Source organism: Prionailurus viverrinus, unplaced genomic scaffold, assembly GCF_022837055.1.
Source record: "Prionailurus viverrinus isolate Anna unplaced genomic scaffold, UM_Priviv_1.0 scaffold_35, whole genome shotgun sequence".
In the NCBI taxonomy this organism is placed as follows: Eukaryota; Metazoa; Chordata; class Mammalia; order Carnivora; family Felidae; genus Prionailurus; species Prionailurus viverrinus.
Genome location: NW_025927605.1, coordinates 5,836,925 through 5,860,377, shown reverse-complemented (window position 1 = coordinate 5,860,377; position 23,453 = coordinate 5,836,925). Strand labels below are relative to the sequence as shown.

The 23,453-nt window shown below is 56.9% G+C and overlaps 1 protein-coding gene across 4 annotated transcripts in view; it reads left to right on the top strand.

Moving 5' to 3' along the window:
- Positions 1-23,453, top strand: part of ARHGAP23 (Rho GTPase activating protein 23) — a 72,456-nt gene that overhangs the window by 2,720 nt on the left and 46,283 nt on the right. For 2 of the 4 annotated variants that reach the window (XM_047845576.1, XM_047845574.1), the window contains exons 2-3: positions 14,090-14,221; positions 22,605-22,766. In XM_047845576.1, coding sequence (XP_047701532.1) covers positions 14,090-14,221; positions 22,605-22,766 — 294 coding nt within the window. Of the gene's footprint in view, positions 1-14,089; positions 14,222-18,553; positions 18,576-18,786; positions 18,968-22,604; positions 22,767-23,453 lie in introns of those variants that run through there. The other 2 variants (XM_047845577.1, XM_047845575.1) reach the window with 2 other exon arrangements.

Sequence of the window (23,453 nt, the reverse complement as noted above, 5' to 3'; positions counted from 1 at the left end):
GCCCATAGCACTTGGACTGTGGCTCAGTTCATTGGTGTTTTCCTTCCAAAGGGACATCAGCCCTGCTCTGTTGGCTGCAGGGGTTCAAAGGTGAGATATTGGCTTGGTCAGGGATTTGGACAAAGCCTGGTTTTAATTATCCTGCTGTGTCTCCCTCCCCAGGGAGAGCTATGAATAGGGCCTGTGGGAGCTGGCTCTGCCTTTCCCCAGCACCCCCCACCCCCTTCAAACAACCCGCCTTTAGATCCAGGCCCCCCTATTTCATGTGAAATTGTGCCAGCTCTTCAGCAAGGCAGTCCCAGTCAGTGCCAGGCAGACATCTCTTCCCCACTGCCTCAGTGGGCCAGCCAGCAGGCTGGGATGGCCTAGGGACTGCACTTGGGGTGAGTTTCAAGCTCTGTGGGAGTGGAGTTATTCATCACCTGTCAGAAGTGGGGCAGGACCAGAGGGGTCATCTTGTCCAACTCCTTCATGCCACAGTGGGGAAACTGAGGCCAGAGAGGGCCCAAGGTCAGGTACCCCGTGCGTGGTGGACATGAACCCAGGTGTTCTGATTTCCAGGCCTTGGTTCTCTCCACTTTGTTCTGTTCATGATGCCCCCCCCCCACCCCCCTCAGTGCAGGGTTCTGGGATTGGGCCTTGGGAGAGCGGGGAGGAGCACGGATGAGTGGACAATGTGTCCCGTTCATCTCTGTGTCCCCAGTGGCCAGCACAGCGCCTGGCACAGAGCGGCTCTCTATAAATGTTTATGAAGTGCAGGCCAGGGAGCAGCCCTTCTCCTGGCCTCCCAGGGTGCCCCGTGCCCAGCTCTACCCCTGGCATTGTGACAGTTGGTCTACACATCAGTCTCCCCCATTATCCTGGAGTTATTTGAGGACAAGAAAATAATAATAGGAACCACTTCCATAGTGTTTACCACTAGGTAGATGCATTCTCACTATCCCGCTTAACAGGTGAAGAAACTGGCACAAATAAATTGTGTCTCCCTAAGGTCACGCGGCTTAGTAGTAAGTGGCAGGGCTGAGGAATTGACTGTGCTCTCAACCTCATTCCAAGCAGCCCCAAAGGTGCGGTGTTTGTCTTGTTGTCCACAGGGCCAGGCACACAGCCGGTGCTCAGAGAATGTTTGTTGACGGACTGATTGACAGGATATGGAAAAACCACAGAACCCTGTAATCTCACCCTTTGGAAGTAGCTGGAGTTGGAGTCTTGGGAAGGCAGCCTAGAGGTGCATCACTGTGTTATCTGTGCTGGGGGTGCCTGATCTAAACCTAGAGAGGAAAGGAAAGCTACTCACACCCGGTCACGACTGCCTTCTAAGGCTTAACAGGGGCCACTGGGGGGCCTCAGTCTTCTAGCTTCTGTCTTGCTCTCACTCCCTCCTTCTCCACGCCCCCCCCCCTCGAATTCTAAGGGGATGGTGCTGAGCATCGGGCACATGGGTAAAGACTACAGGTAGGATTACTGAGTTTCATTCCTTTTTTATCTCTGTGGCCCTGAGATCTTCAGCCCAAGGCATCACCTTGGTGGAAAATTCTGCCCTTTTCAAGTTGGAGGGTGGACAGAGTGTTTGGTTTAAGGCGTGGCTTATCATAGCTGCCTCTCTACCTCTCCTCCATGGGAAGAGGTTGAATTTCCAGCCACCTCCAGTCCTAAACCTTAGCCCCAGGGTCGTCTCCTCCACCCTCCTCAAACCCACGTGCCCCTGGGCAGGTGGCTTCTTTCCCTCTGACTATCCCTCTGCTCCCCATTTGCTGGTCTGAAATAATATCAGTCATCCGCCATGCCCAGGCCACACTTCATCTGCTGGCAAAGGCTGCTGGGAAGGTCTGTAAGAAAAACGAAGACCCCCGCCTGGGGATGTCCTTTTAATACAGACAGGCAACCGTGGGAGACAAGAGGCCTGGGCCCCTCGGCACGTTGGGAGGCAGGTTGGTTGTTCGGGCCCTGCCTTCCGCCTGTGAAGGTTCAACTTTCAGCTTTTACCCTTTACTCACTGTGTGACTGGGACCTTGTGACCGAGTTATTTAGTTGTTTTTAGCCTCAATTTTCATATCGCTGAAATCACCCCTCAAAATCATTGACAGGATTCAAGGGGGTGATGCAGGTAGAGTGGCTGATATGAGATAATTTCACCTACTAGGAGCAGCTGTTATGAAACAGATAATCACGGGGCGCCTGGGTGGCACAGTCGGTTAAGCATCCGACTTCAGCCAGGTCACGATCTCGCGGTCTGGGAGTTCGAGCCCCGCGTCGGGCTCTGGGCTGATGGCTCAGAGCCTGGAGCCTGTTTCCGATCCTGTGTCTCCCTCTCTCTCTGCCCCTCCCCCGTTCATGCTCTGTCTCTCTCTGTCCCAAAAATAAATAAACGTTGAAAAAAAAAAAAAAAAAAAAAAAGAAACAGATAATCACCAATGGATGGAAATGAGAACAACATGCTTTTGGCGCAATAAAGAGAATCCCGTCTGGTCCGAGCAAATGAGCTGCCCCTGGAGGTAATGAGGCGCCCGTCAGTGGAGGTGAACAAGCACAAGCTGGTCTAGAAGGAATTCAGGCATGGGGTGAGGAGCTGAGACAGAAACTTTAAGGGCCCTGCTTTGGGAGCAGCACCGTGTGGTAGGAAGTTAGAGGAGCGGGTGAGACCCGGTTTCTGCTCTGGGGTACTGGGGAGAAGGGCCAGAACCCCAGCGTCCTGGGAACCTGAGATGGCTGCTGTGGTTTGGGGCTGTGAGGCTCCTCTGAGGAGAGGGAGTCCTGGGAGGCTGCCTGGAGGAGGCTGTGGTTCTGAAGGATGGGAGAAGGAGGAGGCCACCGCAGGCCTGGGCAGGGCTTGGTGGTTGAGGGGCAGTGAGGCACATGGGCCACCAGTCCTGAAGTCGGCTCCAAGGCTGCCTTCACATCCTGGCAGCCCGAGGGGGTATGGTGGCAGTGGTGGGGGATCTGCCAGCTCCCCGTCCCCCCATGCCCCAGCCCTCTCCTGAAGGAGGGGCCAGGGTTACTCCCAGTGGCAAAGAGCTGGGGCCTGTAAAGAGCGGAACTGGGGGAAAGAAAGACTTCTTATGCCCAGTGCATTTGGGGGCGTCTGGGGGTCGGGGGAACAGTGGGGCCTTTGTCCCCAGCCTCCGGGAATCTGGCCGAGGAGGAGCCGTGTCCCTGGGTCTGGCTGGGCCCTCAGCAGGCAGGTCCTCTTTGAAGTGACCCTTTCAAAGCTCAGCCTGAATCCCTGGGAGGAGAGACAGCTCAGGGCGGGGCTTAGGAATGACTGGGACCCGCAAGCCAAGGATGGAAACAGACCCAGTGCCAGCCTCTTTGCGAGGGCAGGCTGGCAGGAGGGGCGTGGGCTGGAGGAATTTGGCCAAGCTAGGGGGACATGTGGAAGCCATTTAGGAGGACAACCACTCCAAGAGGCTCGGCCCCAAGTGTGGGTCAATATAGAGAAGGGTAGAGTTCACTTTGGCCCTGTGCCCGGTTTCTATCAGTCCCCGCATTGATTTCTGTCTGATTCTGGGCTCCTAAATCCATAGCTGCGTCTTCCTTTTTAATTTCCTCAAAGAGCACGAGCACACTCCTTGGAGGGAATCTGGTGCCAACACAGGACTTAGAGCCCCCGGTAGGAGGCACGGTGGCAGTCTGGCCTATTGGAGCTTTTCCTGCTCTTGAGAACCCCCCAAAAGGCTGGAGACTCCCACCTCCCTTCACACTCTCCTTCATTCTCAATGTGGAGGAAACTCTGGATTGTTCTCCAAGAGAAAGGGAGGGAGGGGAGAGAGAAGCCAAATGAAGGGGAGACATCTTTGAAAATTTCAACTGGAAGGTTTTTATAGGCAGCACCCCCCCCCCCTCCCACCACCTCCCAACTCCCTGCTTGACTCATGGGGGAGCCAAGGCCTAGAGAAAGGCCAAGGTCAAAGGGATAAAGGCAGAGGGAAGGGACAGGCAGAAGTGGGAGGAAGATGAAGGACAGAAGCCAGGTGGGGAGATGGTGCAGGTGGCTGCATAGTTATACGTAATCCCTGGGTAGTGGAGAAGTTTCCAGAGTCTCTTCAGCTCTGACCTGCCGTGACTCTATGAAAGGAGGGAGAGGAAGGAGCGGGTGGCCGTTGGTGGGTTTTTTTTTGGACTGAGCAGTAGACAGTGGCACCTTGGTGAGCCCAGGTGAGCTCGGGTGAGAACCGTACCCCACCCTGAGGCTGTTTTCTAGTTCATGTCCCCACACCCCGATCTGTCCTTGGCATCCTGGCACTCTCTATACTTGAAATGATTCTTCTAAATCTTCCTTTCCTCTTCTGAGGGTGTGGCCCCTGGTTCCTCCCCAAGAGACGGGGAGGAGGGAACTGAGCACCCCCGGGCCCTGATGGGGGGCTGTGGGTGGTTCTGGTACTCTCCTGTATCTCACACTGGCATCTGCAGAGCTGAGCCTTCATTAACTCTAATGAATCCTTGGCACTGGGCCCTCCCACTGCCCTGCAGCTCCTGGTGGGGGTGAGGGGGCAGCTGACATTGAACCCAGAGCCCAGGAGGTGGTGAGATGTCTGCTAGAGGGGAGTAGGAGGCAGCAACCAGACCGAGACTGCTGCTGGGACAGAAAAACAGCCCTCTTTCCTTCCTTCCTGGGAGCTTTTCCTCCTCTGGTGGCTCCCACGCGCTTAGGTCCCCACTGTGCTGGCTAAAGTGTTATCTGAGAGACTGGGTGCAGCCTGGGGCGCTGAGGACATTCCCAGGCCTGGCATAATACATAGAGTGTCCCTATGTATATGCCAGTCGTGGGGGTTAGAAGGAGCAGACTCCAGGAACTGGAAAATCAGGCAGTGGCCAGATCTCAATGCAAACCGACCTTTGTTCATTTGGTGACCATTTCCTATGCACTGTCTGTGCTCTCAGCTCTCTCTGTGGGTCTTGGGATCTGGATGAGTAAGACACAGCCCTGCCCTCAAGGGGTTCATTGTCTGCCTTCCCTACCACCCAAAAGCTCCAGTACAATGTCATTAAGCATGGGGTCTGAGATTTATCTCTATACCGTCTGCCAGTCTAGAACATTCTTTGCTGCCCCCTGCCAAAAATATTAACAGAAAAATGGCCTGGCCTGACTGGGGAGTCAGACAGACAGAAGCAGACACAAGGGGACATCATCAGAGTGTGAATGGGGTCACAAAGGTGGAAAGACTGTCGGTGGGTAGAATTGCCATACGAGGTTAGTGAAAAACCAGTTGGTGATAAGATTAATCTCCTTTCTCTCATGTCCTGTTTCCAAACCTACCGTTGAGGATTTTTTTTTTCTTTTTTTTACTTTGAGAGAGAGAGAGAGGCAGAGAGGGAGGTAGAGAGAGAATCCCACGCAGGCTCTGCACTGTCAGTGTGGAGCTGGCTATGGGGCTCAATCTCATGAACCACGAGATCATGACCAAAATCAAGAGTTGGATGCTTAACCAACTGAGCCACCCAGGCACCCCAAGTTGAGGATGCGCCAAGTTCTTTTATGAAACGGCCATCATGCAGTGGTTGTATGTTTACTGATACAAGAATTGAGACCCTGAGAGGGCAGACAACTTCATCAAAGGTCAGCTAGCATCTGAATTTAAATCTGGGTCTTTCTGAATCCTAAGCCTGTCCTGTGGTCACTGCTACCCTCCTCAACAAGAAAAAAGCCTGGAGGACAGCCACCACACTCTGGGAAGGTAGACCCTTCCCCCTGTCCCCAGCTAAGCCTTGAAATCCAAGTAGGGGTTGATATAGTGAAGGAGAGGGGGGGGCAGACATCACCTGGCCGTGGATGCAGACAGGACAATTGTGTTCTGCTTCTCCATGACTCTGCTGTGTACCAGGGTTCTCCCTGTGCCTGCTTGGAATCAGCGTTTGCTCTTGAGCGGTGTAGGGGTGCCCAGGGCTCCATCAATAGATATGGGCAAAGCCCCTGCCTCCTCAAAAAAGGCTCCAGCTCTGCGGGGGAAAAGGCTTCACTGAGGAAGCTTGCCAGGGCTTGAAAGATGTCTGCAAGAAACAAGAGGGACTCACGGAGTGGGGAGAGAGTGCCATTCCAGACAGAGGGGTTTGGCATGAGCAAAGGTGTGAAATAGCCTGGCTTCTTATGGCATCAGTGAGTGCAAGACCGAGAGTAGAGATGAGACTGTCAAGGCCAATGAAGGCCAGATCCTACCCCTCTCCTCCACCATCATGGCAGACCCCTCATGCCACACCAAGGAGCTTACTTGCTTCCATAGATACTTTGGAACCACGGAGGGTGTTAGGCGATGGGATGCTGCAGACCAAGCGAGAGATGAGGGCTGAAACGGGAGGTGGAGGTGGAGAGGACAAGGCAGGAATGGGATGTATCACCCTTTCCCCCTTACCAGAAATGTCCCATACCATGTCTTCCCCTTCCTTGCCTCCTCTGTTTTTTAAACTCCTATTCATCCTTCAATGTCCGGTTCAAATATTCTCCTCTGTAAGCGCCGCCCCCCACCCCCCCCCCCACCCCTGTTTCCTCAAATATATGGGGATTTCCTCCTCTGGGTAGTAGAGACCTTAAACCCCATGAGGGTAGGGACTTAGTCCTGTTCGTTGCTTTAGCTCCAACTTCTAGACCAGGACCTGTTGTCCGATGAAGGAACATTCCCGAAGCACCTGGCACGCATTGTGGGAACCACATATTTGTGGCAACTAGCATTTATTATTTCCACCCCAGGAAATACTACTGTGCACAAGATTATTTCTGCTTTATGATTGTAGAAACCTCAGAGAGGTTAGTAACTAGTCCAAGGACACACAGCTAGGAAGTGGGCAGTTTGGGATTCAAACCCAGATCCCTTTGAATCCTGTTTAAGAATGTTTAAACACTAAGCTCTATGGCCTCTTTATCTGTTGCATGCCTGTCTCTTCATAAAATCAGGGGCTGTTTCATTAGTTAAAAAAAAAAAATCCTTTGTGGACTACTGAGCTCAGATTTGTTCAGCAACTGGTACGTATCAAACACTTAACACTGAACCCTCTCAAGGACCCCATTTACAACCCCATTTACAAGCCTCCAAGACAGGCTTGGAGAGGGAAGAGACTTGACTGGGGACACACAGCTGGGACTTGATCCTAGGTCTCTTTGCCTCCTCACTCTCAGTGACACATAGTCAGTAGTCCTAGGATGGGACTAGGGGCTGGGCTCTGAGGTTGACTGACTTGTTTGGGGACACACAAGGGGCAGCACTAGGCCAGGGACTGAGTCCCCAGCCCCTAGCCCAGTGTGCTCCTTCACCGATGAAGAAAGGAGGGGGGGTGGGGGTGGTAATCCAAAGGCAGGCCTGGGGGCTGTTGTAATTTCCCAAGTGACAGCCCTCTGTCAGACAGGTGAGTTCCAAGGTGGGGGAGGGGGTGACGTGGTGCTGGGGTGGGCAGGGGCCGTGTCTTTTCTTTATTTTTATTTTTTTGAGAGAGAGCGCGCGAAAGCGAGAGAGCGGGCGGGCTATCTAGGGAGAGGGGCAGAGGAAGAAAGTGAATCTTAATCAGGCTCCATGCTCAGGGCGGAGCCCCAGATGGGCTCCATGCCATGATCCTGGGATCCTGACCTGAATGGAAATCAAAAGTCTGACCCTCAGCGGACTGAGCCCCCCAGGGGCCCCCCAGGGACGGTGTCTTAAAGGCGGCAGAGCCTTACAGGGCCTTGATGGAAGAGGGTGAGAGGATTCCATTGGCTGCACAGCATCAGTGTGGGTATCAGCCACGGGGTGACCTGAAGGACCTCCAGCCGCCGGGAAGGACGCGGGTGTGAGCTGGGGCCCGGGGTGGTGCTGGCTGTGGGCACCGCCTCTGGTGGAGCGCCCCTTCCCCGCTCGTTCCCAGGCCGGCCCCCACCCGCCAATCAGACACGCGCGCTGCTCCTCATTCGCATTTCATTTGCATGGCCACACCCCTCCGCTCCTGCCACTCAGCCCCCGCTCCCCTGTGCTCCTGGCAGGACCCCGCCGCCGCGTTTCTGACCCCCAGCACAGGGCTGGCGTGGGCGGGCCGGGGCTGGGGGCTGCAGGGCGGGAAGGGCCGACCTGGGCTGCCAGCCTGGCCGCACTATTCATAGCTCGGGCTGGCGTAGTTCGCATACTTGGCGTTTCTCACGTCTGGCTGGTCTGAGGCTGCCGCCCCTCCGCGCTCCTCCCACCGTGCTCGCCTCTCCCCTTACCCTTTCCTCGCCCTGCCTCCTCCGCGACCTCCTACCTCTCTGCCAGTCTTCCAGAAATCTAGAGGTGGCCCAGCCCACAGGAAGAAACTGAGGCCCAGAGAGGGGGCGTGTCTTTCGCCCTGGCCTCCGGGGAGAAACTGGTAGTAATGAGGCGTGTAATGAGGTGGCTAAGAGCCTGGGCTCTGCCCGCAGACAGACCTGAGCTTGAGTCAGAGCAGCCACTAGCTGCGGGACCCTGGCAAGTTCTTTAGCTTGCAGTCGGGAGGTTTTTTGGAAGAGACCTGGAGGCCGAGGGTTCATCAGTTAAGAGAATGTGGGGGAGGGGGAAGAGAGATCTGGGAATGAGGTGGGCCAGCCCTGCCTGGGTGGACAAAGTCCTGGCCAGCAGGGGTGGGGGGACAGAGGACACTGAAAAGGGCATTGGAGCAGCTTCCCTTTTGTTCCCCATCCCTTACTCCCTTCTTCCAGCACCCCCACTTTATCAGTTTCCACTGATAAAGGGGCAGGGGTACAAAAACATGGCCAACATCTGAAGCAGCCCCTGCCCCAGACAGACTCCTCTTGGAGACAGGGTTCTGGCCACCGTGGGTTGTCCCTGAAGAGAGGCTCTTTGATTTCCTTCGCATTCAGAAACAGTGTGCCGAGCACACTCATAAATATGTAGACACTAACTCAAGAGTGATGTGAGTCAAGACGGTGCACAGGGAGCTGACCCAGTCTGGCGCCCAGAGGAGGAATCCCTGGGGAAGTGACTTTTTGCTGAGAACTACTGGATAGGTAGGAATTAATTAGGGTGTGGGTTGGTGAGGCGCGGAGGGAGCTGGGGAAAAGAGAACAGCATTCCAGAAACAGCGTGTGCAAAGGACCTCAGGCTGGAAGAGTGCCTAGTCCCTAAAGGAACTGGAAGTAGACCAAGGTAGCAGAACACAGAGGAAAGGGGGGTAGTGGGTGTGGAACCCGGAGGCACGTCCCACAGGGCCTGGTGGTCATAATATGAAAGCAATTAGTCTGGACTCTCAGGGATCAGAGGAGTGATAGCAGCTTGGAACAGAGTGAAGAACATGGTGAAATGGTGAAGGGGGTATAGACTCGGGAGACATTTCGGAAGCAGGGTCCTCTCTGATGGGTGGGATATAGGGCCATAGGCCCTCAAGCCTCCCATTTGTTGGTTCCCAGAATGCTTTCCCAGCAACTTTGTCAGGCTGTGATCCTTACCTTCATTTTGTAGCTGAGGAAATAAGAAAACTGAGTACGCTTGAGGTCACACAGCGAGAAAAGAGCAGGAGCAAGTGGGATCCTTTCTCCACATCAGCCTTCCTGCTACGACAGTGATCTCTCTCTCTCTCTCTCTCTCTCTCTCTCACTAGCCTCCTGTCTTCCACTCCTCAGTGCCCTGCACCAAGCATTCCCTACCTAGGACCAGTCAGGGTGGGGGACCCAAGGGGCCAAGGTGATGAGTGTGTGTGTTGGGGGGGGGGGGGACACTTGTCCCAAGAGGCTGTTCTGCTGTTCAATGAGGTAATGCGTGTGCAGCATGCCCGGCATATAGTAAGGGTTCAATCTTAATTACTGCTGTGACAGTCACTATGTCCCAAATTCAGGGCCAGGCAATTGGTGAGGGGTAGGATCTGAGGCCAAAAGCGATGCCATCTGTCTTCTGACCGCAGGGCCCAGCCCAGAAACCATCCCGGCTCTCGTGGGCAGGAAGCAAGGGAGGTTGTTTGTCCTTGCAGAGCCACCGTCCCCCTCCACCCTTCCAGCTGCCTCTGGGGCATCATGGGCTGGATTAGGGAGAGGTTCAGCTCACAGGCTGGGTGAAGGGATGACCCAGGCGGGTTGGGCAGGGCCTGGGATGAGGGGGTGGGTGGTTTCAGGGGTGGGGCTGAGAGCCTCTCCCTGCAGGGAGCCCCATGTACCCTGGGGGAGACTTTCGGAATCTGCTGAGACCTGTTCTGGGAGGGGATGTGGTCTCAGCTTGAGTAGAACTGAGCGCTCCCCTGAAAGAAACCAGTGGGTGCACCTGTTGTTTCTGCCCAGGTGGTCGGACAGCAGGAAGAATTTCCCGAGAGGGATGTGTGGGGCCATAGGGCGAGCTCCCAGAGTTCTCCTCTAGTCTCTCCCAAAATGAGCTGTCCAGTGTGGAGTAGGAGAATGAATATAATTTTGGAGCAGAATCATTGAAAGTATTCTCCTGCCTCCAGGGATGACTGCCCTGAATATGATCTAGTCTGAAAAGGGGTCCTGGCTTCTCTCCGGTACTCCTTGATGAAGGGAGACCCTTCCTAAGTCTCACAGTCGCTCTGTCTTTCTGCAGGGAACCCTGCTGTCTGTAGGAGATGGGGCAGGGTTGGGGGCTGAGGGGCCTTAAGGGGCAGGGTTGGGGGCTGAGGGGCCTGGAGAATGCAGTGGGGAGAAGAGGGGTGGAGGGAATAAGGGCACCCTGCCCACTCTGGGCTGTGAGGAAGAGAAGTGTGCCAGACGTGGGCCAGCAGGGGGCTCTGCTGCACAGGGGACCTGCCAGCATCGCTCACCAGAATGTGCGCCCTCCAAGGTGTAGGCATGTTTTTCTTGGAGTGTGCGCCTGAGAAAGCATTTGAGAACAGGGACTTGCCTCTGCGTGCACACCCTTGTGTGTGTATGTGTTACAGGTGGTGTGGAAGCATGTGTAGTCTTGGAACAGACGTGTGTGCTGAGGGAGGTGAGGCCGCAGGAACCCCACGGTTAGCCCAGCTTTTGCTAGGGAAGCTCTTCCAAGGTTCTGGTGCCCTGGGAGGTGACATCCCAAGAGTTTGTTCATCCTTTGGTCCAGATGGTAGGTCTCATCAATGCCAAAGACTCACCGTGTGCAAGGTTCAGACCCCCCGGGCAGCCTGAGAGCTCCTCCTATTCGGGGACTACTAGGGCCCCAAAGATGACAATAGGGTCTCTGAAAAGGCATAATGGAGAGGGGTGGGTGGGTGGGTAAAGCCCTCCGGACAGGAGGTGCCCAGCTTTTCTGGGCAACCTCTGTGGGCAGGATCTGCTCCTCTGCCCCCACTGGGAGACCGGTTCATTTGTTCCATATTCTTTCAAGAGCGTGCTTTAACATTTGAATTTGAATGTGACTTTGTCATTTTTTTTTTTTTATTGTAGTAAAAGACACATCCTGTAAAATTTACCATCGTGAGTGCTCGGTTCAGTGGCATTCAGTACATTCCCACTGTGCAACTGTCCCCACCGTCCATGTCTAGCACGTTTTCGTCTTCTCAGACTGAAACTCCATACCCATTAAACAGTAACTTACTTTCCCCTTTCCCCTTGGCAGTCACCATTCTATTTTCCGTCTCTATGAATCTAGATATCTCATACAAGCGGAATCATCCAACGTTTGCTCTTTTGTTCCCGGCTTATTTCACGAAGCATACCGTCTTCAAGGTTTTTCCGTGTTATGTGGGTTAGAATTTCCTTCCTTTTTAAGACCAAATAAATTCTATTGTATGGAGATACCACATTTTGTTTATCCATTCATGCGTCAATTGACATTTGGGTCGTTTCCACCTTTTGGCCATTGCGAGTAACGCTGCCGTGAATATGGGTGTGCCCGTATTGCTGTGAGTCCCTGTTTTCACTTTTTTGTTTTTAAAGGTTATTTATTTATTTTGAGAGAGAGAGAGAGAGAGCACGAGCAGGGGAGGGGCAGAGGAGGGAGAGAATCCCAAGTGGGCTCCACGCTGTCAGTGCAGAGCCCAAAGAGGGGCTCAATCTTACAAGCTGTGAGATCATGACCTGAGCTGAAATTAAGAGTCAGACACTTAACTGAGCTACCCAGACGCTGCCCCCCTCCAACTCCCCCTCCCCACTTTCACTTCTTCGGGAGACCTAGCCAGAGTGGAATTGCTGGATCCTGTGTTAATTCTGTTTAATTTTATGAGGAACTGCCAGGCTGTTTTCCACAGCAATGGCACCATTCTGCGTTCTAATATACAGGTGGAGCACCGGGTGGCTCAGTCGTCTCACTTCAGCTCAGGTCACGATCTTACGGTTTGTGAGTTCGAGCCCCACACTGAGCTTGCTGCGGTCAGCACAGAGCCTCTGTCGATCCTCGAGCTTTCGATCCTCTGTCCCCCTCTCTGTCCCTCCCCAACTTGCATTCTCCCTCTCTTAAAAATAAATAAACATTAAAAAAAAAAAAGCATACAGGTTCCAGTTTCTCCATATCCTTGTCATTAACCAATTGTTTGTTTGTTTGTTTTGGGATTTTTTTTTAGAGACGGGGGTGGTGGGGGGGGACAGGGAGGGGCAGAGAGAGGTAGAAAGAGAATACCTGCTGACAGCACAGAGCTTGATGCGAGGCTCAACGAGGGGCTTGAACTCACGAACTGTGAGATCATGACCTGAGCCAAAATCAAGAGCCGGATGCTTAACCGAGTAAACCACCCAGGTGACCCAACAAATAATTTTTGAGAGTCTCCTGCATTCAGAGCGCTCTCATAGTAAAAACCCATTTCTGAAAAGTTGTCCTCAGGAAGCTGTCAGTCTAATGAGGAAGACTTAGGCCATGGCCTTGAGCAGTCTCTAATCCGAGGGGAAAGACACAAACCGTGACCTCTGGGAGACCCTGGACTGATATGGGACAAAACCAAAAAAACCAAAAAACCCACAGAATATACCAACAACAAAAACCCTGTCTGCTCTCGGGGAGCTCCTACTCTGATGGAGGAGTCATGGCCTCTGCCCTCTAGGGAGTCCCAGATGGGCCCGGAGACCAGAATGGATACATCGAGACCATGCATTGAGACAGCCAAGGGCTGCTGAGTGGAGTAAATCAGGGGGTGGAGTGACCTGTGGTGGCCCTGTCCCACACCGGCCTGTGGTTGCCTGGGCAATGGCCCTGCTGTTTACTTTGTGGCTGGCTCCAGATTTACCCTTTTCTGCAAGTACTCATTTCCCACCATAAGGAAAGATGCTCTTTAGTCTCCCCTCTCTCTGGTGTCCCTGAGGAGGGGACCGGCTCTCCTGCTGGGCGGAGGCCCTGCCAGCCTGGCACCTTGGCCACGTTCCTTGCCTGCTGGGGTCTCACGCTGCCTGCTCCTTCCCCACTCCCAAAGTGTCAAAGTTCTGCTCCGGAAGTGGGGGCTTTTGATGATGCCCGCGTGAATGGGACCACCGGAGTCACCGGAGTGCAGACCTCTGTGAAAGTCTGTACGTGTCACTGTGTCCTTGTATACATGTGCCTGAGTTGTCTGCCTGTCTGAATGTGCGTGTGGCTGGGTGCGAGAGTGTGTGAATATCCAGAAGGCAATCAAAACAGCTTGCATCGCCCTCCAGGGCATTATGCTAAGTGAAATAAGTCAAACAGAGAAAGACAAATACCTTATGGTCTCCCCTATATGTGGAATCTAAAAACAAGGACAACAGCACAAACCAAGCTCAAAGATACGGACGGACACCAGATTGGGCGTCAAAACAGGGCGTCAAAACAGGGTGTCAAAAGGTACAAACTTCCGGTTGTAAAATAAATAAGTCATGGGGATAAAATGTAGGGCATGGCGACTATAGTTACTAATACAGAATTGCATTTTTGAAGGTTGCTAAGAGAGTAGATCTTAAAAGTTCTCGTCACAAGATGGGGTGCCTGGGTGGCTCAGTCGGTGAAGCGTCCGACTTCGGCTCACGTCATGATCTCACCGTTCGTGAGTTCGAGCCCCGCGTCGGGCTCTGTGCCGACAGCTCAGAGCCGGGAACCTGCTTCAGATTCTGTGTCTCCCTCTCTCTCTGCCCCTCCCCCTGCTCACGCTCTGTCTCTGTCTCTGTCTCTCTCTCAAAAATAAATAAACATAAAAAAAAAAAAAAAAGAAACGACCAACAACCTATGAGGCGGAAATTAGTGTCATTCCTATTTTATTGGTGAGGAGCAGAAGCTCAGAGAGGTTCCACAACTTGCCCAAGGTCTTACAGCCAGAAAGTGGACCCAGAAGTGGAGGACTCCGGAGGACTGACTGCAGAGCCCATGCGCTAACCACAGAGCCATCGGGATCGCGTGGATCCCTCCTTGAGATGGCATTGGGACGGCTGGCAGGGGCAAGTGTTTCGTCCTCTCCTTTTCTCTCCCCTCCCCTCCAACCTTCCGTGGCTCTGGCCCAGTTTGAGTGGGGCGGGGTGGCGGGGGAGAGGAAGTGTCACAAACACCCCAACTCAGGGCAAGATTGGCTCTGGATGGGGAGAGTGTGGGGTCCGGAGAGGCCCTTTGGACCGCCCTCTGCCCCACAGGCCAGACTGAGTGGGGTCCCCACGCTCCCGGTGACGCAGGGTTATGGCACATGGAGTTTGTTGAAGAGACGCGGGCTTGCTGGGCCGGCTCCTCTGCTTGGCCTGTTAGGGCATGCCAGGACGGCATACAAGTGGTGCTGGGAACCAGGCATCTGAATGGGGCAAAGGGGTGGAGGAGGACTGGGGGGGGGTGGGGTGGGGGAGGCCGCCTGGAGCGGGGAGACTGGGGCAGGGGTCAGAGGCCCAGGCGTGGGCTGGGCGGGCATGCCTTGGGTATCACATTGCCTGCATGCCTCGGATGGCCGGGGACTGGCGGCAGATTTGCTCTGTCTGTGTGTGGGGTTGTGGGGGTGGTTATTGGTACGTGCCTGGTGGTGTGTGATGAAGATATGGGACCAGTTGGAGAGTCATCAATGTGGGATGATTCGCTTGGGGTAGGGGCCTTATTTGTCATGTGGTTTGGGGGCCTACATTCTGGGGGGAGGCGCTAAGCAAGCCAGGGGAAGGGAAAGCAGGCAAACTGACCCTGAGCCCCTCCCTCTCACTTCCGGAACCACAGGCCTCTCTTCTTATATGTCCCGGGACCCTTGGGCCCAGGATGCTCTCTTCCTTCTCCCCCGTGGCTGGTTGTCAGGCCCGTCCTGCAGCCTTCCACTTCTACAGCCCTCTTGTTGGAGGCCTAACCTGGAAGGCCCCTGACCCCACCCTCAAATTGTCCCCTCATGGAAAGAAGAGGCCTGGAGCCCCTGCCACGGGGGCTCCCTGGGTGTGTGTGGGTTTCCCTTGGTGGGAATGAAGGCAGCTGGCTCGGGCCTGAACCTGGAACTTGGGGACCCCTAAAGGTTTCAGAGCTGGGATACTCGTAGACATATAAGCATCCTGAGGGCGAGATGGGTACTTGACTTATTCTCCAAGGTGTCTCAGCCCCTGGCACAGTACCTGGCCCACAGCAGCCCCTCAAGATGTGGTATTTGAACGGATAAACAAGGTGATACAGGAGATCTGAGTGAGTCCGGGATCAGGTTTCAGCTTAGTAAAAGTGAGATCTTGAAGCAGTCACTTTCCCTCTTTAAGCCTCAGTTTCCGCATCTGAAAATGGGTGTAAAAACAATCCTTGCATATCCAGTCCTTAGGGTTAGAGCCACATGAGATCCAGTGAAAGTGCTTTCAAACAGTCAAAGGATGATGATCTCATTTGGAGGGAGAAAGACTTGATGCCCTCCCCTTGGAGGTGTAGCCCCCAAGCCCTGCCCCAGGGACCCTCAGGGAGATCAAGTTGAATGGATTTTGCAAGCTGGTCAAACCAGAGGATGACGGGAGGGACTGCTCAGCGGGGTAATTCCTGATTTGGGGGGAGGAAGCTGGCAAGGGTGTAGGGGAGGAGGACTCACACTAGGCAGGAAGGCTTGGAATAGAATCTCAGCTACGCCTGGTATTTCCCAGCCCTTGGCCCCATCCCCCACCACCCTCTGGGATCCACCCCACATTCCTTTCCCAGAGGAAATGGGGGAGGGGGCTGAGAGACTCCCCAGGCCTGTAGGATCATTTATTCAAACTGTGTACACCCTTCAAGGCCCTACTGTGTGTACCCCCCACCCTGCTGACATCCCTGTGAGCCAGAGCTGAGCAGAGGAGGTGGGGTGGGGAAGGTGCAGGTTTGTGTTGGAAGAGACTGGAACCTCCTTGCTGCCCGGCCAGGTTAGAGGGCAGGAAATGGACATCACATGTGGTTTAACATTTCCCAGGTCCCTGAAGCCCTGAACACAGAAACCCCCTGCCGCTTCTCCGCCTTGCCCCTCCCTGTAGCCCTCAGAAACCTCCGCAGTTTCCAGGGAAGTGAATTCTTGATCCAGACCCACAGCAGCACCTGTTGGCCATGAAAGGCTCCATGGAGCACGACGGGGGAGAGTCACTCCATTTCCTCAGAACCAGAGACTGGGCTTGAAGCAAGAGGAAAGGAAGTTAGACAGCTGGAAGGACTTACTGGCTGCTTACCGGGAGAGTGGGCCAGATTCTGAGCGAGGACAGCCCTATGGTGGTTGCCCTCTGCTTGGGGCCACAGACTCTGACATAGCTGAGGACGGCCTGGCGGTGCTTCCGGCTGGTCTCCGAGGGCCTGGCCTTGGTGGAGGCTGGCGGCGTGACAGGGAGACCCAGGGCAGGCGAGGGCAGGAGTGGGCCTGACCCAGAATCCTTGGTTTTCTAGTGACAGAGGGGTGGGGGAGGGTGCTAATGGAGGTGCCAGGTCTCCACTCCTCCTGACTACAGTTCTTTCCCATTCTGCCCCTAAGCCCTCCTGACTCAGCGCTGGAGGCAGCCTTGCTCTTCCCGTCAGGCTTCCGCCAGGGTGGGGGTGGGGGTCCAGCTCCTGCACAGGGGGCCCAGCAAGCGGCAAACAGGAAACAGGAGAACAAAACCGCTCCCTGGCCCCCACTCACCCTGGCCCTGCCTCACCCTCACCCTTCCTCCTCCCTTCCTTCTCCCTCCCTCGCTCCTGCCCGGCCCTGTAGTCCTCTAGTCCCCCTCCCTCTGCCCTGGCCCTTCTCCTCCCCTACCCCTCCGTCTTCCCGCCTGCTGCTTCCCACTCTGTCCACCACTTGACCCAACCTCGATCCAACCTTGATCCAACCTCAGCAAGGGCTGTCCTTGCCGAGGACACAGGTGATGGGATGCGGGTGAGCAGGGGGAGCTACCCCTTCTGTAGGGTTCTCCCTTCTGATGTCTGCCCTACAAGGGCCCAGCCCTATGGCTCTTCCTCCCCAAACCCCTAGATTTGGGGGCGGGGGGGCAGGAGCTGCTCCCCAACCCCAGCCTCCCTTCCCTGGCTACAGACTAGAATTTGGGTAGAAGATTCACAGTTGGAGTGAGGGGCTCTGGGTTTGGAGTCCCATGCTGCCATAGCAAGCTAGGTGCTCTTGGGCCTCCATTTGCTTCCCTGAAAATTGGGTCATGGCAAGTGGCCCTGGGCCACAGCGAGTGGCTGTGTCGAGAAGCCACCGTGAACAAATGAGATAGAAAAGGTGGCGGTGATTGCACGCCCACTGGCCAAGGCCTCTACTGGCCCCACCCGGGAAGGGGCCTGGGAAGGGAGCCAGGAAGGGGAGGCAGGCAGGGTCTGCCATCAACATGGGCTTCCTGTCTGACTCACATGCTGGGGGTGGGGTGGGGGCCAGCTTGGAGCCCATTGTCAGCTTGGTGGTGGCCCCTCTGGGTGAGACTAATGGGCAGGGTGGCCCCGGGGGGGAAGAGGGTTGGTCACAAGCCCCTACAGGTGGTGACGGGGACTTCACCTGCAGCCTGAGGTTATATCGTAACTCTGGTATGAGAGTCCGTCTGCTCTCAGTGCTGGGCAGTGTGTGTGTGTGTGAACTGAGGGGGCAGAGCACCAGTGCATGGAGTATGTATCCTGGACAACGTGTGCGTGTCATCTGGCTTGCCTTCGTGGGTGTCTCTGTGGGGTGGGGTGTGTGTGGGGCGTACAGGTGAGTGCCTGGGGCGTCTGGTGTGCTTTTAAGGACACAGTGGGTATGCTTGCAAACGCGTGCGTGTGGGGTGCGTGGACCAAGTATGCACGGGAGGGTGTCCAAAGTGTGTGTGCATATGGAAAGGTGTCCACACACGATGTGTACGTGAGGGGAATAGTGTGTTTACGTGGGGTCTGTGGACAGAGGGAGAGTGAGTGTGTGTGGGTGTGGATGGGAGGGTAGCCGGTGTATAGGTGTGTGGGGGGTGTGGGTCCATACAGGGTGGGCAGGACTGTGTGCGTCCCTGCGAGGAACATGTGTGCACCAGTGAATGTGTGTTTCTCGGGCACAGCCAAGCTGGATGCGCGTGTGTACTGTCGAGTACAACGTGCGTGGGCCGGGGCAGTGTGCGTTTCCGTGTGAGCGGGAGGGTGAGGGTGTGTGTGTCTGTGTGTGTCCGTAGAGGGTGTGCAGTGTGTGGCTGCGCGGGGGCGCTGTATAGTGCCTCCCGGGCGCGTGTGTGTGTGTGGGGGGGGGGGGGATCTGGGCGGCCGCGCACAGGGGCCGCCCCGGAGGGGGAGGTGTCTGCCCTGCCACTCGGCGGCGTGTCCGGGCTCAGGCGCCTTCAGCCAAGAGGCTCCGGAGGCGCGGGAGGCGCGGAGCTGCCCCAGCCGTCCTGCCGCCATCCGCGCGGGCCGTCCGTCCCCTCGGGGCCCCTGGGTCCCGGGCCCGCGGCTCCGGGGGGCGGGCGGGGGCCTCCGGGGCCCGCCTGCCGCCCGGGGGGCCGAGGACGCCGCCGGCCGGGCGCCGTGGAGCGGCCGGGGGCCCCCGCGCCCCGCGCCCCTCTCCGGAAGCCGGGCCCGCGGCTCACTGGGGCGGGGGTGGCGGCGGCGGCAGGGCCCGGGCCCGGGGGCCCCCTCCGGCGGCGGCGCTCGTGGGCAGCGCCGTGTGGCGCGTGGAACGCGCGGGGGCCGGGGGCTGGCGCTGGGAGCGCGCCGTCGGCGTGGACTGCAGCGCCCCGGAGCCGCGCTGCCTCTGGCTGCCCTGCCTCGTCCACAGGGACCGCCGCGCGCCGGGGCCGCGCCGCGCCAGGGTGAGCGCCGCTCGGGGGGTGGGGGGGGGGTGGGGGGGGAGGCTGCCGGGCCGGGGCTAGGGGGCAGGGGTCCGGCCTCGACGGGGCGGGTGGGATCGGGCCACCAACTCCCTGGGATCTTTGAGCTGAGTGCGCCCTGCATTGTGAGACGGATGCCCCAGGAGTGGGGAGTGAGCGAGGAGCTGGAGACACACGCCGGTGAGGGTGGCAGGTTGTGGCTGGGAGCTTTTCCCGGGGTGCTGGATGAGGACTGGCCAGTCTGGGTGGTGGCCTCCAGTGGCTCAAGCCTCTTGGTTTATAGGCAGTGGAAGGACGGAAGGGACCAGGGTTGTTTGAGGAGATGCCGGGGCATGGAATCCTGAGGAGTTTGGCTGGCAAGGACCCCGAGTCGGAGGCAGGCAAGGATCATACTAAGTGGACTGGTGGGCACCACTCCGCCCTCTCCCTGGTAGGGGCTGTGGGCACAGGGGCATGCACGGGTTTCCTGGTGGGCAAAGGAGGCAGAGGTGGCAGGTAATGAGTGATCTCAGGGTGAGGACTGACAGGGCTGGAGATAGGGGGTGGGGACAGTGTGTCTGATGTCCGGGATCGACCAGGCTGGTAGGGCGTGAGTCACAGTGGGCGCCGTGCCCAGCATGAACGCCGTGCTCCCTGCAGTGACCTCTTTATGCTCCTAGGGGGGAGGAGCAGGACTCCTGGGTTCTGGTTCCTGGTGTTGCCAACCCACCACGTGTCCAGTTCTGTCTAATTTGTGGCCCTGGGGCCATCTGCCCTCTTCCCACCATCAGTTGGTATTTCTGGATGTCTCTTTCGTTCCTGGCATGAGGGCGAGAGCATTTGGAGATGGATCTGGGCCAGGAGAGCCGTAATCAGTGATGTCCCTGTGTCCCCCGAGCGTCTCCCTCTCCATCCCCTTGTCTCTGTGCCTACCCCAGAGAGGCAGAGTTGTGGATGTGTGTGAGCTGAACCCCTCCCCAATCTAGTCACCTTTCTGTTCCCATTGCTGACTCATTCTCTGTTTCTGTGTCCATCATCTCCCTCCCTGTAAAGATGAGAGCCAGACCCAGGGGTGTCCCAGGTCAGAGGGGAGGAGAGGAAATGTGTGAATAATAGTATGAAGCACTGAGGTTAAATCCAAGGAAGAACTTCCCACAGGGGAGCCATCAGGTCTGGCTGTCCATGGGGGCCGTGGTATCTCCTCTTCAGGCTGGGGTGTGGGAGCTGTGGCAGGGGGATTACCACACTGACATTCTCAGGAACTGGTTGGAAGAGATGGGGGAAGGGGGACTGGAAGGAAGCATAAGAGGAAAGGGAGAGGCAGAGATAAGGGAGGGGGTGCCAATGGTGTTTGGGCCAGGAGGGGGCCTGAGAGAAGGCCTGCCCGCTTCCCTGGGTTACATCCAGGCCCCTAGAGAGTGGCACCCCAGGCAGCTGGCAGCTCCAGGCAGGATGTGTGCTGGAGGAGGGGTGGGGGGCGTGCGGGGACCTGTCCCAGCCACTTCTCGTCACTGGGGCAGCTGGTGGCTTAAACCTTAATCCAGGACACCGGCAAAACAATGGGCCCTGCAAACAGCCTCAGCTCTGAGCCCCGGTGGAGGGCGTGCAGGGGGAGGCAGTCCACGCTGGGGAGGCATAGGGGCTTCTGGTAGGAGCAGGCAGGGGGGATCCGCCAGGCCCTCTGCTCTCCCTGATCAGTTCCTTGCCAGGTCAGCAGAGATAGGAAATCCAGGGGATTTCGGACCTCAGCAGAATTCCCAGAGAATTTTCTCCTCTGGACTCTTCGGACCCTCATGGGGGTGTGGAGCTCAGTGGACAGGCTGGGCTGGGGCTACAAGTGGAAGGAGCCGAGGGGCCATCGCTGGACCTCCTGCCCCATGCTGGAATCTCAGCCGCGGCCTCCCAGACTGGGGATCATCCAGCTTTGGCTTGAACCCTTCAGGAGAATGAGCGCTCACGTCCTCAGCTGGTAGTTTTCCAGACGGAGATGATGAGAATGGGCTCCCTGGCCTGGAGCTTCACTTGTTCCCTGTACCTTCCACCCTGGCTGTGTTCTCTGGGACTGCACGAAGCAAGCCTACTGCCCCTGTCATATTGTTCTTTAGTCTTCTGAAATTTGAGTCTCAAGTCTGCCTGACTACAACCCCACCTCCCACCCCAATACAGAAATCCCCAGCGAAGGGCTGGACCCAGGGCTCTCTTCTACCAGAAATGTGAACAGGCTGGCGGCGGGGTGGGGGGGGGCTGGGGGGGTGGATACACGAAGGAGCTTCTTAGCATCAGTACATCCAAGCGCCAATTTGAGCTTTCTCAAAAGCAGTTGGGCGAGGGAGAAAGGGGAACTTAATAGAGAAGGGGGGAGGCCCTCACCCCAGAACTGGGGCTTCCTCCGTCCACATCCAGCCTGCCTTTCTTCCCCTGAAGACTCCGGGCTCGTGCCAAGGAGCGAGGGGGTTGAGGAGACTGTTGAGGGTGAGGGTGAGCCCTCTGAGGTTTGGATTAGGGCCCCCCAGACAGGTTAGGATGCCTGAGGTCGGGGGTTAAAGCCCCGAGGGAGGCATCCTGGCTTTTCACCAGGCAGCCCGCCCTTGTCTTCCGTCTTGGCCAATCTGCCGGCCGCCTCCCTGTGCACACAGGCATCTCTCTGACGCCCTTCTGTCACCCTCTCTGCATCTGAGCAGGGAACCTGAGGTGAGCGCTCTCTCAGGCAGTGTCCGCGCTACTCTCTCTCCCGCCCCAGAAACAGACCTGTGCGCCCTCAGACCCTGGTCTTCAGACATCCCCTGCCTGTCATCTTGGGGAATCCCAAGTATTCCAGCGGGTCGGCCAGAGGGCAGCCGAGTATCTCCCGCCACCCCCACCCGGTTCCCCTCTCAGATCCGGTGACCGGCCAGGCCTCTGGCTGGGCTCCAGAGCTCCAGGAAGTCCCTTCAGTTGTCTGATGTCCAACCCGCTCCCTCGTGGCTCTAGTCCCTCACCTGTTGCTGCCGCTGCTCCTGAAGGATGCTTGTGCGAGCCAGTCTGTGTGTGCGTGCGTGTGGGTGTCTGTCTGCAGCATATGTTGTGTGCGTGTGCCTGTATGTGTAGGCATGTGTGGGAGACTCTGATCATGTGCGATCGTGTGCGCACGTGTTTGTCTACATAGCCTGTGTGTGTAGATTCATCTGTGCCTCCGTGTGTACCTTTGCACGTGAGTGTGCTTCTCTGGGTGTGCGGATGTGTCTGTCTGCGTGTGAGATTGTGCAGCAGGCGGGAATGAGCTCAGCTGGCAGCAGGCACTTCCCAGGCCAGAAGGCCCCGTGTCCAGATCCTGGAGCGTAAGAGGTGCTTGGCGAACATTTGCTGAGCCGACCTGATTGAGAACCTGGCTGGCGGCAGGGAGTTACTTCCCTGGGAGCAAAGGTGCCATGAGGCGATCGAGGGGAGAGAAAGAAGCAGCTTTGGACTGACGAGCGAGGGAGAGGAAGGAAGGGGGTGAGGAGGAGGTCAGGGAGCAGGGGAGCATGCGTGGAACCCCAGGGCCCTTGCCCCCCTCCCCCTCCCCTGCTCCAGGCCCTCCCCCTGGCTGCGGGAGGCAGTGTGCACACCTGGGAGTGTGGGTCACACGGCCACTCAACCCTGGTTCCCTGTGCTTCCACAGCTGCCGCTGGGCCCGAGAGATGGGTGCTCCCCTGGGCGCCCCCTCCCCTGGCAGGGGCCGCGGACACTGCTGCTGTGCAAAAGTCTCCAGGACGGCTTTGGCTTCACCCTGCGCCACTTCATTGTGTACCCCCCTGAGTCAGCCGTGCACTGCAGCCTGAAGGTACACCCACCTTGCCCGCTGCCCTTGCCCGTCCTGAGGAAGCTTCAGTGGGGGGATGGGAGGTTCGTCTGCACTGTCCCCTCCACAGCCCTTCTTCCGTGGCCTTGGGAGGAGGGTCCCTGAGAGGCCGGGGCAGCCCTGGCTGGGTCACTGGCACTGTACGATTGTGGAAGAGATCCCTAACTGCCCTGGGTTTGGTCTTCCCAGGAGAAGGGTGAACGGGTTCAGGGCGATGAACTTGGGGGTGGGGGAAGCCAGGACGCTCACACGCACCCCCAGACTCTTGGCCTCTGAAAACTGAGCCGCCTTCTTGAAGAGGTGAAGTTCCTGGGACTCTTTGTCCTGTGGCCACTTCTGAGCTGGCTTTGTTGCTCCCTCCCTAGCCTGAGCTCTTGGGGAGTCCATCCTAAAACACCTCTGGGACTCCTCCCAGAGTGCCCCGGGCCGTGCACTCGCCTCGGCTCTGGGCTCTGGGTGCTGGAGAGCGCCAGGCCGGGAGGGGGGCGCCCTGGGTTCTAATCCTAGTGGAGCTCTTTACGTAACTTTGGTCTCACTCACCGGTCACTTCTCCTGCTGTAATGTGAGGGCGTCTATGTACTTGACCCCCACGAGCCCTCCTGGCCGTAGTATAAATGTCAGGTTCTCTGTGCCTAACCTACAGTGTGGGCTGGGGGTGGGCCAGGCATG